This window comes from Ochotona princeps, chromosome 3 (genome assembly GCF_030435755.1).
Source record: "Ochotona princeps isolate mOchPri1 chromosome 3, mOchPri1.hap1, whole genome shotgun sequence".
Classification (NCBI taxonomy): domain Eukaryota; kingdom Metazoa; phylum Chordata; class Mammalia; order Lagomorpha; family Ochotonidae; genus Ochotona; species Ochotona princeps.
Window position 1 is genome coordinate 65,292,422 of NC_080834.1, and position 15,110 is coordinate 65,307,531.

The 15,110-nt window shown below is 35.2% G+C and overlaps 1 protein-coding gene across 1 annotated transcript in view; it reads left to right on the forward strand.

Moving 5' to 3' along the window:
- EPHA6 (EPH receptor A6) overlaps positions 1-15,110 on the forward strand; it is an 860,890-nt gene that overhangs the window by 714,007 nt on the left and 131,773 nt on the right. The window contains 1 exon segment of the mRNA XM_058661775.1: positions 11,884-12,093. Within this exon segment, the coding sequence (XP_058517758.1) occupies positions 11,884-12,093 (210 nt within the window).

Consider the following 15,110-nt stretch of genomic DNA (forward strand, 5'->3'; position numbering starts at 1 on the left):
GGTGTGGGGAGGGGTGTGGGGATTCCCAGAGCATATGAAACTGTCACATAATGCATAATAATTAATAAAAAAAAAAAACTGAGAGGAAGCAATATTGATACCCAGGCCAACACAGGAGCATATTTTGATTAACAGTGATTTTTAATATTGGCTGCACATTAAAAGCATTTAATTTGGAGATCTTTTAACAGTTGTCAAGTTCTAGGCCGTACCTCTGACCAATTAAATTAGTCTCTTGGGATGGGATATCTGCATCAATATTTGTTTAAAATTTCTGTTAAATTCCGTATGTAGCCAAAGTTGGAAAACCTCTTAAGTGTGACCTTATGGACCATTGTGATGATGCTGACATTTTTGTGGGAATTATGGGGAGCTATTGTAGGGTCTGTCATATAGTAACAGCTTGATTGACTAACCATATTTGAAAATAATCATTCTGGGTTTTTTATTGAGAAGAAATTGCAGTGGAACACATATAAATGCAGGTAAATGAGGATGTTTTTTCAATGATCCAACAAGATGATAATGACTTTGATAAACATACTTGAAATAGGGTTAATAGGAGGATGTGAAATTTTGTGAATTATTTTGATAATTGAGGTAACAGGATTTTCTGATGAGTTGGATAAATATGTAAAAAAAGGTTCATGGGCAAGTTATAAAATTAACATATAACATGTTATTAATATATAACAACTGCTATTAAAGTTATTGTATTGTAGTATTAATGTATGCAGTAAACATAAATCACTTAGGATAGCATTGGGTAACAGTGAATTACCTATAATGTCATCTCTTAATATTACTAGAGTATAACTCAGAAGATATCAGTTAAGTGTTTTAAAATTGCTTTTCTGTTACTTCTGAGTCTGTTTATTCATATAGCTAAAAATATTTGTGTTTTTCACCACTTACGTCAGGAATATGAGTTTTTAAATAATAGATACAAGTTCATGTTAGCATTTCAAAAGCAATGTGAATCATTTGAAGAGTTTCCTTGAACAAACACAAAGCAAATATTAATTTAAAAAATTAAAGGACTCTTTTAAATATTTATGTACTCAAAGTATAAATCTAGTAAAGATAGCATTTTACCTTATGCTGCTTATTTATTAATAATGAGAACTGTATTATATTAGCATACTTTTCTTATAAATTGTATATGCATGGTTACATTCTTGCTAAAGTATAAGAGTGGAATGAATTGGTATCACATTCATTTTATGTTTGACAGAAAAAATATAAAACGCATTTATTCACGAACAGATCTTCATTTTATTAATGTTTCCTTACTTATTCTTATTTATTTAAAAGGCAGAAACACAGAGAGATATAGCACAAAAGAGGGCATCCTCCTTTAATTCACTCCCCAAATGCCATCATCAGGTGAAGCTGATTATCTTGGTCTCGCACATGTTTGACAGGAACCCCGGTACCCATACCATCCTCTTATTCTACTATTTCCCAAGATGAATTACCAGGATACTGGGTTGGAAGAGTACTAACCCCTGTACAAACTAGAACTCTGACATGGTATGTGGGTATCCCAAGCAGTGCCTAAATTCATTGTACCCTCACATTCACAATAGTTGTTTTTTAAGCCTTAAGAATTATGATAGACTCTCATTGAAGAGAAAAATATGTATGATTTTATACAGAAGAATTTTATCATTTACCGTGCCAAATACTGCTTTGAAGTTATGAGACATTAAGCATCTGGCTATATAAATACATCATGCAGCCAGAATTAAGTGCATGAATTCCTGGACTTCCATTTTTCAATTAAGAGTTAGAACATCACAATCCAATAACCTAAATTTATCTCCTGAAGCATTTTAATGATGTGATGTTCAATGTCATTTGTGAATACTATGTTTTAAATTTACCAGATTAATTCTCCTTTTAAATATAAGACTTCCCATTGATTTTTATGGGTTTGTAACTTATAATTATACTGATATCTGAATCCCTCTATTCCTACCTTGCCATTCCTATCTACCTGTTTGGATCATGCGGGTGGTTTTGAATTTACGGAAGTGAACATTCAACTCAACACTTGAGTTTCTCAACCATTCTTGGAAGTCAGATTTACCTTCCTAGAAAGATTTTTATAAGAGACACTCTTCAAAATCTTCTAATGGGTAATTAAAATATCATTTAAGTGATGCTTCACCAAGTTGATAGCATGTATGGCATGCTGCTCCAAATGCCAGACAAGGCAACTTTATTTTCTTGACTTTGTACAATCGCAGTAGGCAGTAGCAAGTATAAAATACCATCTCAAAAACCTGAACAAAGTGGGTTTTTTTAAAGCAAATTTAGTAGTAAGCTTTGAAATTAAAACTAGCGCTGTATTATTTTTTTTATCGTTTCATTTTCTTTTTTTTAATCTATTTTATTGTATTGTTGTTGATAATCTTTACATAGTTAATTACGGTTAAAGAACAACAACAAAAAAAAGGTTCAGGGGGATAGGGAAGTGGGTAATACTATTATGTCCATATTGTTTCCATCATGTATCTGAGGTAAAGGGGGATATTGAGGGAGAAGCCCCACCCGGTTTCCCGCCCACCCCAAGTCCCGGATGTGGGGCATGCTCTGAGATATGTGCTTGAGTGGTGTTAATAGTTCTCCGGTTATGAATCGCTGCCAGTTCCGCTCGATGAGGTTGTCCACTGATTGATATGGTCCATTATAAAGTCTCCGTTTGCCCCATATTTCGCTGCCAACATATAGCTGAGATGAATGATTGATCTGCTCTGTCTTCTGTCTTTTCTTGATTAGAGTTCTGAGTCCAGCAGTTCGATTGGGGAGATCTCCAAAGAAACTTTGAGGTATTCCCAGACTAGTTTCTTGTATGTTCTAGCAAGCACAGGGCCCGGCACAGTCCATCACCCCGATCAGCTGGTGGTTTCAATTGCTGGATTGGTTCTGTTTTCGGTCCAGAGTTGCACTGGAACCAATGGGTGTTGCAGTCCAGTCTGGTTCGGCCCTTACATCAACCAGTGGGAGCTGCAGCCTAGTCAGGGCGACCCACAATAATCCCCACCAGGCCCGCCCCCTACCCTGGTTTGCCAGTATGTGTAGCAGAAGACCAGTCTGTCCCCCATCCCATTTGGCTCTGGTACTTGTCAATGGGTATTAAAGCTTAGTTCCATCTAACCAACTCAACCATCCAGCCCTCACGGGTGTTGTTGAGTGCCTCTCTATCTAGCCGTCCCAGCCCCCGTCCTAGTTTTCATGCCCTCCCACGGGAATAGTGACCCAAGAAGGGGGAACCCACTTTTTTAAGCCCTTAAAATGTAATTCTGAAATGCAGCTACCATGTTTCACAAATCCCTGTGTCTTCCTTTTCTTCCTAGATTTTGTATGTATGTTAGAAATTATATTTTAAGTGTCTTTATGTGTAAAATTTCTGATTTAATTCATGGTGGCTTTTTCTATCAATGTCTAAAAAAAATAGCTCCACCTCACTTAGTTTTAAAAGCAAGGATGACTACAAGAGAAAGATTGAACGATTTAATAAGTATTCTTCTGGAAGTTTTAAAAATTTTCCATTAGGGAGACCACAAAACCAAGATGATTTTCAATAAAACAGATGTACTGACACGAATTCAATTGTTATTTTTAAAAGAGCACTTTAATATTTTTGAATATATGAACAACTGTAGCCATTTCTTTTTCAAATTCAAGAACATTTTTTAAAGTCACAATATGATAACTTTTTAGAAACATATAAAAACTGAATCTTATCCTTAAATTTCAATTACACATGAAATCCTGCAAGGACTGTTTTCAGCAGTCTATTATGAATCATTTGCTCAGAACTCAGAATGCATTTTTTCCATCAGTATTTCTCTAAAGACACTACTTTAGTACCTAGACAGATCCATGAAAGTTTTTGTAACACAGACTACAACTGAAGGATGTAATTTCCAACATGGAAGAACTGGAGTTTCCTTCAAAAGAAGGAAAAGTGTGTTTCCTCCTCTCTACATGACTTGCCCTAGGCAAAAAGGAAAAAATTAAAGACAATGTTTCTAATTTATCTACTTCCTTCTTCTTGTCCTCTTAACAGATGGTAAAATATTCAACTTTTACACGTATGCGTGTGAACCCCACATGATAATAATGCATCTTCACCATCTCCTGATTCCCCAGGCTAGGTTTTTTTTAAAAAACTTGATGGAAACCTAAACTCTCACCACACCCTGATATTTTTAATTAAATTTTTTCATGTTCACCGATTTATTCAAAAGGCAAAGCGAGACACAGAGAGGTATACAGATAAACACAGAGATCTTTCATCAGCTAGTTCATTCGCCAGCATTCTTGGCTGGGCAGGAGAAAGCTGGAAACCTTGAAATCAACCCAGATTTTCCATGTGGGTGACAAGGACCCAAGTCCCTGACATTACTACTGAGGTCCAAGATACTAACAGAAAGCTGGACTTGGAAGAGTAGTTCTGACTTTGAGTTCAGCCAGTCCTTAATTGAGTCTTTTGTTTTGTTTTGAAAAGATTTATTTATTTTACATTTTTCTCAGATTCATTTCTTTTTTTATTAATTTCATTGCATTATGTGACACATTTTTTTATGCACTGGGATTCCCCCCGCCCCTCCCCAAACCACCCCCCCATGGCGGATTGCTCCACCTTGTTGCATTTCCATAGTTCAAATTCAGTTGAGATTCCTTCACTGGAGGTTTTGACCAATCATAAAGTCCAGCATCTTATCGTCCCGGTATGTTCAATGGCTTCTTGGTGAGATCATCCCTAGTCCGAAGGCAGAACCAGCAGAGCATCATCCCGATCAAGCAAAAAACCCAACATAATATTTACAACCATTTACAACATCATGGCATTAATTGACATGGTATTGATTAACCAATATGTTACCTAGGGAAATGCAGGTTCTCAACCACAACCTGTGACTTCCTCATAGACATTTCAATTTTGGTTTATATTCAACCATGTTCTATATACCTTAAAATGGCTATAGATTGCTATTCAGCTGTCTTAACTACTTCAGCAAATAACTAATCTTATCTCTCATTGGCTCAGCTTTAAATTGAATATTAAATTAAACTATACCATACAAATATGTGACTCATAAATATTATTCTAATTCCTCCAGATGAATTTCCATCTGTTACATACATTTCTGGGCCAAATAGAATTTTGACTGTGGGCCCGGCATAGTAGTCTAGCAGCTAAAGTAATCATGTGGGTGCAGGGTCCCAAGGCTTTGGGCCATCCTCGACTGCTTTCCCAGGCCACAGGCAAGGAGCTGGATGGGAAACAGGGCACGCATATGGGATCCTGGCATGTTCAGGGCAAGAACTTAAGCCACTAAGGCTATCACGCTGGGCCCTGCTTCTTCTATTTTTGTCAGTCTGCTTTGAAAAGCTCATGTTGTTTCTTGTAACTTAAGGTTAGTGAACCATGAAAGTCTTTTGACATACCTATGAACCAAAGTTTCATTGTTTTGTTTTAAACTGTCATAAGGAGTCTTTGAAAGTTGATTTATTTTTTCCACATTATCAGAGCACTACTTCATGAGCTGGGTTGTCTGTACATATTTGTGAATAATTTGTATAGGTATAGGTGATAGGCACTCTTTAAACTCAAGTATAACCGCTTACAAATGTACTGCATGCAATATTTATCACTCTTACTCCATGTTTTTAGGACATTGCATGGAATTACATGATGTATATGAAGCGTTGCACATTTTTCAGCAGCAAAATTGGACAGCAGTGATTTGCTCTATATTCCATGGACCTTTGAAAGTCTCTGAGACTGGTTGGTGGACTTGACATGATCATGATTCTCCAATGAAGATCTAAAAAGAAACATAAAGGAGATATATGAAAGGCATTTAGTTCCATTTCCTCACTCTGCAGCAAAAAATATAAGAATCTGGTATTCACAGAGAGTCTGGAATTGAAAAGTAGGGATGACTGCAAGTGTAGTTAATTCTTCAGTATTTCTCATTTGCTCCTGATCTGCTCAGAATCTGAAAATCATTCCACAAAAAAATTCCAAGAAAATGTCTTATAACTTAACAGTTCCACTCATTTAAAAGAAAAATAGGGAAATTCATGTCATAAAAATAAGATTAAATCAGTTCAATTCAGCAAATACTTTTGAGTACTTGATGTATCTTTGCAGATGATTATGTCAAGGATGATAAGCATGAACAAAACAGGGTATACTCATTGCTCTAGATGAGATAATTTCTCAAACCAGTGGAAAACAGAGACACACACAAATATGTTTTAGCCATGTAGGTGTAGACAGAGTACTTTGAATGCAATAAATAAACTTGATCCAACTTTATTCCTCTACTTTCCTGACAGTTCCTCTGTTTATTCCCTTCATTTATGGGTCTCAGTTATGGAACTGATGTGGCACCAGTCACCATTACCACTCTTCTGAATTACTCTACTGGCTTTCAGAATGCCTTCATTCTCTGAGTTCAAATCATAGCATATCACTAAAATAACTCATCCTTGAGATTTCAGTGGCCCTCAAATCTGACCTGATTTTACTTCTGCCTAATTTTCTACTATTCCTGTTATTCTCTCACTCAACAAGTAACCAAGGTCATTGGCCTCTACTTCCCAAGCATGCGAACCATATCCCCAGCTTGAGCTGTTTGCACATGTTGCAGTTTTAGTTCCATCATTTCTTTCTCTTTGTAGCACTCAATTTTATTTATGGATCATTAATATTTGACATCATTTTGTGTTTTTTTTTACCTATCCTGTCTCCTGCATCCAGTTAAATATAGGTACAACATGAGCAGGCACCTTTCTCTTTTGCTCCCATGTTGACCAGTGACATCCGAAATAACATCTGTGGAGATCCTCAAGGGCCTCCAATAGCAGATGATATTTGTCATGAAAAAACCCCACATGTGAAACTGGAATAATGTTCCCAGAAAAGGAAACTATTTAAATAAAAAAAAAATCATGTGGTGAGGTGAATTGTACATAGCAGTCTTATTAAAAAGTAAGAATGTGGTACTAGGCTAAACATATAAGCAAAGGTTAGGTCTTTCTGTTCACCCTAAAAGCAATGAACTTTATTTTGTCATTAAAAATCACTAAAGGATATTATGTGAGTGACAGGAGAAGATTGTGTTTTCATAGGATCTAAATACTTTTTTTTTAGAGAAACCAACTTTCTAGACAATAATATCATGGTTTCAGGACATCATGGAACTCAGCCTACATTTGTCCTCAGCTCAGACCAAATACTTGAGCCCAGCTTAAGACAAATGGATGCTGAGAGGCTTAAGTGTCTGTGAGTGCAACCCATGTGTCATGGCCTGGAAAACCAGTGGGCCGAGCTTGTACTGCAGCAGAGATGATGTGACAGCCTAGTGACTGCTCCGATCTGGTGGATGCTGTGCTTGAGGCACTGACTGAGTGTCCAATAGAGTTCTACTGCTTTCAGAAACAGCAAATCTTTTTATGTATAGCTTTCAGAAACCCCTTCCAATCAGGCTCCGGCATTCTGTCACATTCAGGCTAAACTGTTTATCAGCAGTCAGGTTGAGAGAGCAAAGGAAGAGAAGAATGAAATTAAAGTGAATCGTAGCTACTAAGTTCTGAGACACAGTGTGTAAATATGCCACATTTAGTCTCTTTCATTTGAATCTGCCTTCCTGGGAAGAAACCATATGTCATAAAAAAATTCATAGTTTCTTTTTGATTAATCTCCAGTAGGAAGCCCAAAGATATTAAATCTTGGTGCTCTCACATTTTTCTTCTCCTCTCATAAACAATTCAATTCAATTTGAATTAATATTTATCAAGCATAGACACATTGCATGGCAGCACAGTGGATGCTGTAATAGAACTGCGACATAAAAGGTATAAAAACCATCCCTAAGAAAAGAAAACATTCTATTTTATTCAAGACAATAAGAATAATATAGCAAGAGCAACCACTGTACCACAAGATAATATCAAAGGTTATTTAATTCAGTCAGCATTTATTATTAACCATCTTCCATAGTCAAAGAAAACAGAATGTTTTAAACCAAAGCAGAAGAAGCTATGTTGACAAAGACTTGGAAAAGTAATATATTTCGTCTGAAGAAGGAAGTTTGAACATTTGTAGAGAAATAAATGCATGCAGTGCCTCATGTATGAATAAACTGGGGTTATTTCTCTTAGCTAGACATAGATAAATGAAACTTCATTTGTTAATGTTTGTTTTGGTTTAATGGTCCTAAATGTCTTTTAGAACTTGCTTTAGTGGGCCAAAGTTTGCTGCTCAATCCAGTCAGGATGAGATAATCTTGGAACAGATCTTTTTTTTTGAGGGGAAAAAAAAGCAATTAAAGATAAGGATGCAGGCACTGTAATTGGATTATCTGTGTTCAAATCCTGACTCCATCACATACTAGATTATGAAATCTCTTTTTCCTTCAATTTGACCATCCAAATGATGTAGTTTCACCTAGGATTAAATCAAGAAACTTGCAAAGAGATTAGACTGATGAGTTTGTGGTATTTAATGAATGTTAATTTTTTAAATTTTTTGCCCAGAATAACATGAGAGCAATTAAGATATTTATTCCCAAATAATATAACAATATTTTGGAATCTTCTGTCTTCAGGACCACATTTTGTAAACAAGAAACAAGCAGATAGGTAGAAATATGATATTAAAGTTATGTTAAATAACAACTGTCACTATACGTAAGTCAGGAGATGAGCTATGTTTTAGATTTGATTCTCCCTACAATCTAAGTTAAATGATGCCAGCCCCATTGTACATATAAAGAAACTGAGGCTGTTTTAAGTTTTCAGATGATCCGTTAATATGTTTTACTAGTTAGTCTGTCACTTACAGCAAAATGAATGGACATGGCGGACATCCAGTTAAATAATATCAGACAGACCCAGAAAGACATGTTTCCCCTAATAAGTGGGAGATAAAATTAAAACTCTGTATGAACACAGAATAATTCAAGAGGTTTGGAGGAGTGGGAAGTTTAGAAGCAGTTTGGATTTAAAATGTAGAGTCATCGGCGTACAGCATTAATTGTGCCAAATATATTAACAATATGAATAATAATACTAATAAAGAAGCTGGTTATAGGGCATATGAAAGCTATTTGCACTATTTAACAATTTTTGTTTTATAAAATTAAAAATCATTGTGACTTATACAGTTTATTTAAGCAAAAAGTCCTTGACATGAATTGTGATGGGAGGTAATTTCATTTTTTAATATCTGCAAGAGTAACTTTTTAAAATTTAGTTTAATCCTTTTTTATGCTTTAATTTTACTCATGGGTATTGAGATTCCTAATAGAGGGAGGTAGGCTACATGATAGAAGAGGCAGATTTCATCTAATAGTGCACTGTCTAAGAAGATGGATTAAGAACATAAAGAGCTAATAACACCAAAGATTTTCTTTGCTGGGTTATCTTTTATACATTAATTATACAGAAGAGCCTGCTTAAATGGATACTCCTTCTGTAAAGAGTGTTTCTTTTAGAGAAGGATCTTTTTGCTTGTTCTTTTGTTAAGAGATATTATCATAGAGCTATCAGAGAGATAGGTTGATAAAATATGACAAAGTATAAGTTTATCTCATTTTAGTGTAAACCATTTTCTGTAACTGATTGATGGGTTATTCTTGTATGAAAAACTGTGTGACTATGATACATGCAGTCAAATCATTCTTGGGTATGGTGTTAAATCTCCATGAAAACAATTTTAAATTGAAAAAAATTAAGATGCCTTTATTTGTGTTTGTTGTATACAGTGTGTGATAATATAAACTTGTAGTCTCTTCCAAGGTATTCATTTTTAGTATCATTCATAAAAACATCCTGCTGTATAAGAACATTGAACATTTTTGTTTTTCACTGCACTCATTATGAACAATTATCTAAATAACAGCAGAAAAATAAGCATTACTTTTTCAGATTTGAAATATTGTTATTTTCATTTCAGATTTACATCTGGTCTTGGTGGATCCATCTTGCACAGAAAACAATTTGGTGTATTTCACTCACTCAAAACTGTTATTTCTAATTGAACTTGTCACTTCAACCCATCTTTAAGTGTACATTTCAGTAGTCTTAAATATATTCCCATTGTCATATAACCAATCTCCAGAATGTTTTCATCTTGCAAATCAAGCCTCAGTCCTGTTCCCTTCTGCCCTCATCATCTCAGTAACAACCATTCTGCTTTCTGTTTCTGTAGCTCTGACTACTTTAAATGCCTCAATTTGGTAGACTTATACACTCTTTACTTTTGTGTAATAGCCTTGTTTCACTTAGCGTGATGTCCTAAATATTCACTCATGTTGTAGCATGTAATACGAGCTCTTTTGTTTTAAATACCTGAATAATTTTGCATATTATGTATTTTTAAATGTTATTTCTAAACCAAGTGGAAGGAATAAGATGGAATTAGCTACAATGCATCCGTAATTTCTGGATTATTATTTATGTTACAATATTTAATCCTCCCCAAATGGGAACTAAAGTAGTCCCATTTTCTGTCAATTACCAATCCCTTTTCTATTTTCCACACTGACAAAAAAAATAGTTGAGTCATTTTGTTTGCTTGTGTTTTTCTTTCTATTCCAAGTTCCAAGGGTGGGAAACACCTGGCTTTCAAAGCCCTTGAAATCATATAGTTTGGACCTGCTAAGGCAACTATGGTGGGGGAGAGAGAAATCAAACTTCAGTTATCTATTGCAGGTTAATTTTTAGGTTGATAATTTTGTATGGTCCCATGACAGATACCATAAATATCTAACTGGTCCTTGACAGAAAAAGCAGGTTCCTCAGTTTTTCTTATTCCTGAACCTGACCTATCATTTTTCACCATTTTTCCAGTTATTATACAAGTTGATCCTTGCAAAGTTCCCGACCAACATTATGCTATTTAAAAGTTCATAGCTATGCATTATGTGACAGTTTCATAGGCTCTGGGAATCCCCCCACCCCTCCCCACGCCCCTCCCCCCTGGTGGAGTCCTCCACCTTGGTGCAGTATTACAGTTCAAATTCAATCAAGATTCTTTCCTTGCAAACATATACCAAACATAGAGTCCAGCTACTTATTGTCCAGATGGGTTGAACAGTTTCTTGGGGAGACCATCTCTGGTCCAATGTTAGAGCTGGTAGAATATCATCCCAGTCAATTAAGAGTCCCAATATAACATTAACAGCAATTTGTAACATTATGGAATTGACATGGTTTTGAGTAACCAGTATGTTAAAAAAAAAAAAAAAAAACAAAAAACAAGTTCTTAACCACAACCTATGATTTGCTCATTGACATTTCAATTTTAGTTTGTATACAGGACCGGCTGCTATATACCTAATAATTAATAAAAAAAGTCAAAAAAAAAAGAAAAAGAAAAAGAAAATAGATCCTACTTGGCTAATTCACAGTCCATGTTAGCTTGTGGAATACTGTTAAACTTTTAATTATTTTGAAATAGCTTGATTGCCGAAGTGTGAATACTGAGATATTAAAAAAATTCAGATTTAAAAAAAAAAAAGTTCATAGCTATAGAATGAAGATTCTGTTTGCTTTGTGGCCTTGACTCTTATTTTATTTGGCTTACTTGATTTATTAAAGCTTTTGAAATGATTTTTTGAAAGATAAGTTTATTTCCTTCTCTTCTTTTTTTGAGCTCTTATTTATCACTTCCCACTACATTTTCCCTTTCCATTAAATATCAAGCAAACATGTTCCTTTATGAACACTATGAATGGTTGAAAACTTAATGTTCTCCTTCATTGTAACTAGGGAGGTAAATTTAATTGTTTTATGTCATGTGTATACACAGTGCATAAAAATAAATCAGCTTACACAATGGTTATTCTTTTGCAGAAACACGATGGTCATTTCACAGTCATCCAGCTAGTCGGGATGCTCCGAGGCATTGCATCAGGCATGAAATATCTTTCTGACATGGGCTATGTGCATCGGGACCTGGCAGCAAGAAATATATTGGTCAACAGCAACTTAGTATGCAAAGTTTCCGATTTTGGTCTCTCTCGTGTGCTGGAAGATGATCCAGAAGCTGCTTATACAACAACAGTAAGTTGATATGCCTTTTGCCAACTATTTGTTGACTTTTAATACTGCTGTTGGAATAATTCCTGGTTTGTTTCTTAATACTGCTTTAATTTGTCATTTTCCTAATTCACCAAAATTATTTAAGTAAGAAGCATTTTTCCAAGTCTGAGTGCCAGTTAAGAAAGCAAAACCAGCTTTATTTACTTGATCATTTTCCCTTTTATTGAGCTGGGACTCTAACATCATGTTTGAGGTCTTAGTCGTGATTTTCCTCATTGCAGATCTGCTTTGCCTAAGACATTTGTATCTTCTTTAACTAGAGTTCTGGGTAGGCCCATAGTGCACAGTTAGTAACTCAGTGATCATGAAGAACCACTACTACTCAAATGACATTTTTAAAATGCATGTAATGATTTGATCATACTTAAACAATCTAACTTTATTTGAAGACATAATTACTGTAAGCCCTTTTCTAAATAATATTTGATAAAAAATATGAACAGAAGCAGAAAGATGTAACATTAGAACTCTACTGTCATCTGCAAATTATACCAGCCCAATGTGACCTGTGAGTAGTTTAGATATTTCTAACAGATCCCTTACCAATTTATTTGCTTTTTTGGTTTCTTTGGTTTATTTCTTTAAGGAATTCAGTATCATTGTCTCTGTTTGGCTAGGTTAAAGATCCTAGAATTTAAAATTACACTACATTTGTTTAGCTTTTAATTTTCACAATTGATTCATTGACAGCTTCAATGAAAAAATGTCAGAAAACCACTGAAAACATGTATGATTTGTTCTTTTTATCCAAATTTAAGCATTTGGTAACCCGCAATTTTATTATGCAATTCCACTTTGCATATATTTCATTTTGTAAGATTTTTTATTTCACTGGCATTAAATTACTCCAGAATGAAGGCAAGTTTATTGTGATTGAAATACTTTATACCATTAGTATGTTTGCTTTACAGAAAAGTTCTATACTATGTTGTCAATAATAATTCCCCAATATGTTCGCAAAATATACTGTTCTAATGAACATTAATTGATTTCTGAACCTGATAAATAGAGTGGCAGTGTTTATGCATCTTTAAATTCAAACAGAAAAGCTCATTAAAAGCAAAATTCCAATAAGTCTGAAATAAGTTGTTCATTTTAGGAAAGCAGTATTTTCAACTTCATGTTCTAATTGAAAAATATTATAATTGTTTTCATTTTTAACATGTTTATTTTCTTCATTTTTGCGAAAGTATAACTTGAAGCAAATGTTAAGGGTATACAACAATGCACAAATTTTTTTATATTAAGCATATTATTTCTAACTCAGAGATATTGTTCAAATGTTATATATATATTGCAAAATATATTTATATAATTTGCAACAAATACAATCTACTCAAAGAATAAAATAAGGAAATATCTATTGGATTCTGACTGTAGGTCTATGTAAATAGGCTTGTAACACTTTTAACTATTGTTTAATAAGAGAAACTCATAACTGAATTTAAGATGCTAATAAAATCGACAGCTACCCAAAACTGGATGAATATATAGGCTTTACTGGATCAAATTTAAAATACTATCTTTAGAAATTTCTGTCTTATGTGGCTATAGAGACTAAGAAGTCTATAAAATTGCTTTTAAAATTTAGGTCAGGCATTAGAGTTAACAACAAGTTAGGTAAACAGAATATTTTTTAATTAATTACATTGCATTATATGACACAGTTTTATAGGTACTGGGATTTCCCCCACCCCTCCCCAAACCCTCCCCCCATGGTAGATTCCTCCACTTTGTTGCATAGCCACAGTTCAAGTTCAGTTGAGATTCTTTCATTTCAAGCATACACCAAGCATAGAGTCCAACATCTTATTGTCCAGATAAGTTCAACAGCTTGTTGGGGAGACCTTCTGTGGTCTGAAGGTAGAGCCAGCAGAGTATCATCCCCGATCAATTAAAAGCCCCAACATAACATCAGCAACAATTTATAACATTATGGAATTAATTGACATAGTATTGAGTAACCAATATGCCAAAAAAAAAAAATGCAAGTTCTGAACCACATCCTGTGACTACTTCATTGACATTTCAGTTTTGGTTTATATACAACTGGGTTCTATACACCTTAAAATGGCTATGGATTACTATTCAGCTGTCTTGTATCTATTTTCATTATAATATTTAGCATTTTATAGCGTTGAAGCATAATTTTGCTGAACCTGGCTGTTTTTTCGAGTAGTCTAGACTGACTTATAGCTCTAACAAGACATATGTCAACAGTTTAGGTGCAGAACAGTTTTAGGAGGGGTGTGCAGAGAAATCCTCAATATCTTAGTGAGGAGTAACTAGTCTTTGTGTCCCACCTAGTAAGGTATAAGTGAATCCACGCTGACCATTTCCTGTCTGATTCTGAGTTTCCTTGTTGTTCTCTACCTATTCTAGTTTTTTGTTTATTTGTTTGTTGGTTTGTTTGTTTTGAGGGGTTTCTGGAGCCATCCTGATGGTCACTGCCAGAGAGGGTGGGGACCCAAAGTTGGAACCAAGCAAGGACTAGAGAAAGCTCCCCTCCCTAGTCCCGAAGGAAGTTTACTGTTCTTCTGTTTCTGCGGACTGCTCCAGGCTCCTGGCTGTTGTTCTGATGCCCTTGGATCCTGTGAGGAAGGATTTGGACTTCTTCCATCCCATGTGGTAGATCCAAGTGGGAGTGGATGACCTCAGAGTTCTTGGCCTCCGAAGGCACTCCAATTCCCCGTGGTCTCCTTGGCAGTTGGGATGTAGTCCTTGGTGCTCGTACTGATAGTCCATGGTGAGGATCCGAGTCTTCAGGGTTGGGATACAGCCTCCTCCTATCCCCCTGCTCCCCTCTGGGTGCCCCCTGCTCTGCGCATATGACCTCCTGTTAAAAGGTTGTCAGGATCGCTCCTGATTCCCCCTGTATGTCTTTGTAGTTTAACTATTGTCTAATGCTGATTCGAGTCTGTTGTCTATGAGTTACCAATTATGATCCTGGTAGGGGTAAGCAGAATATTAACACTCCA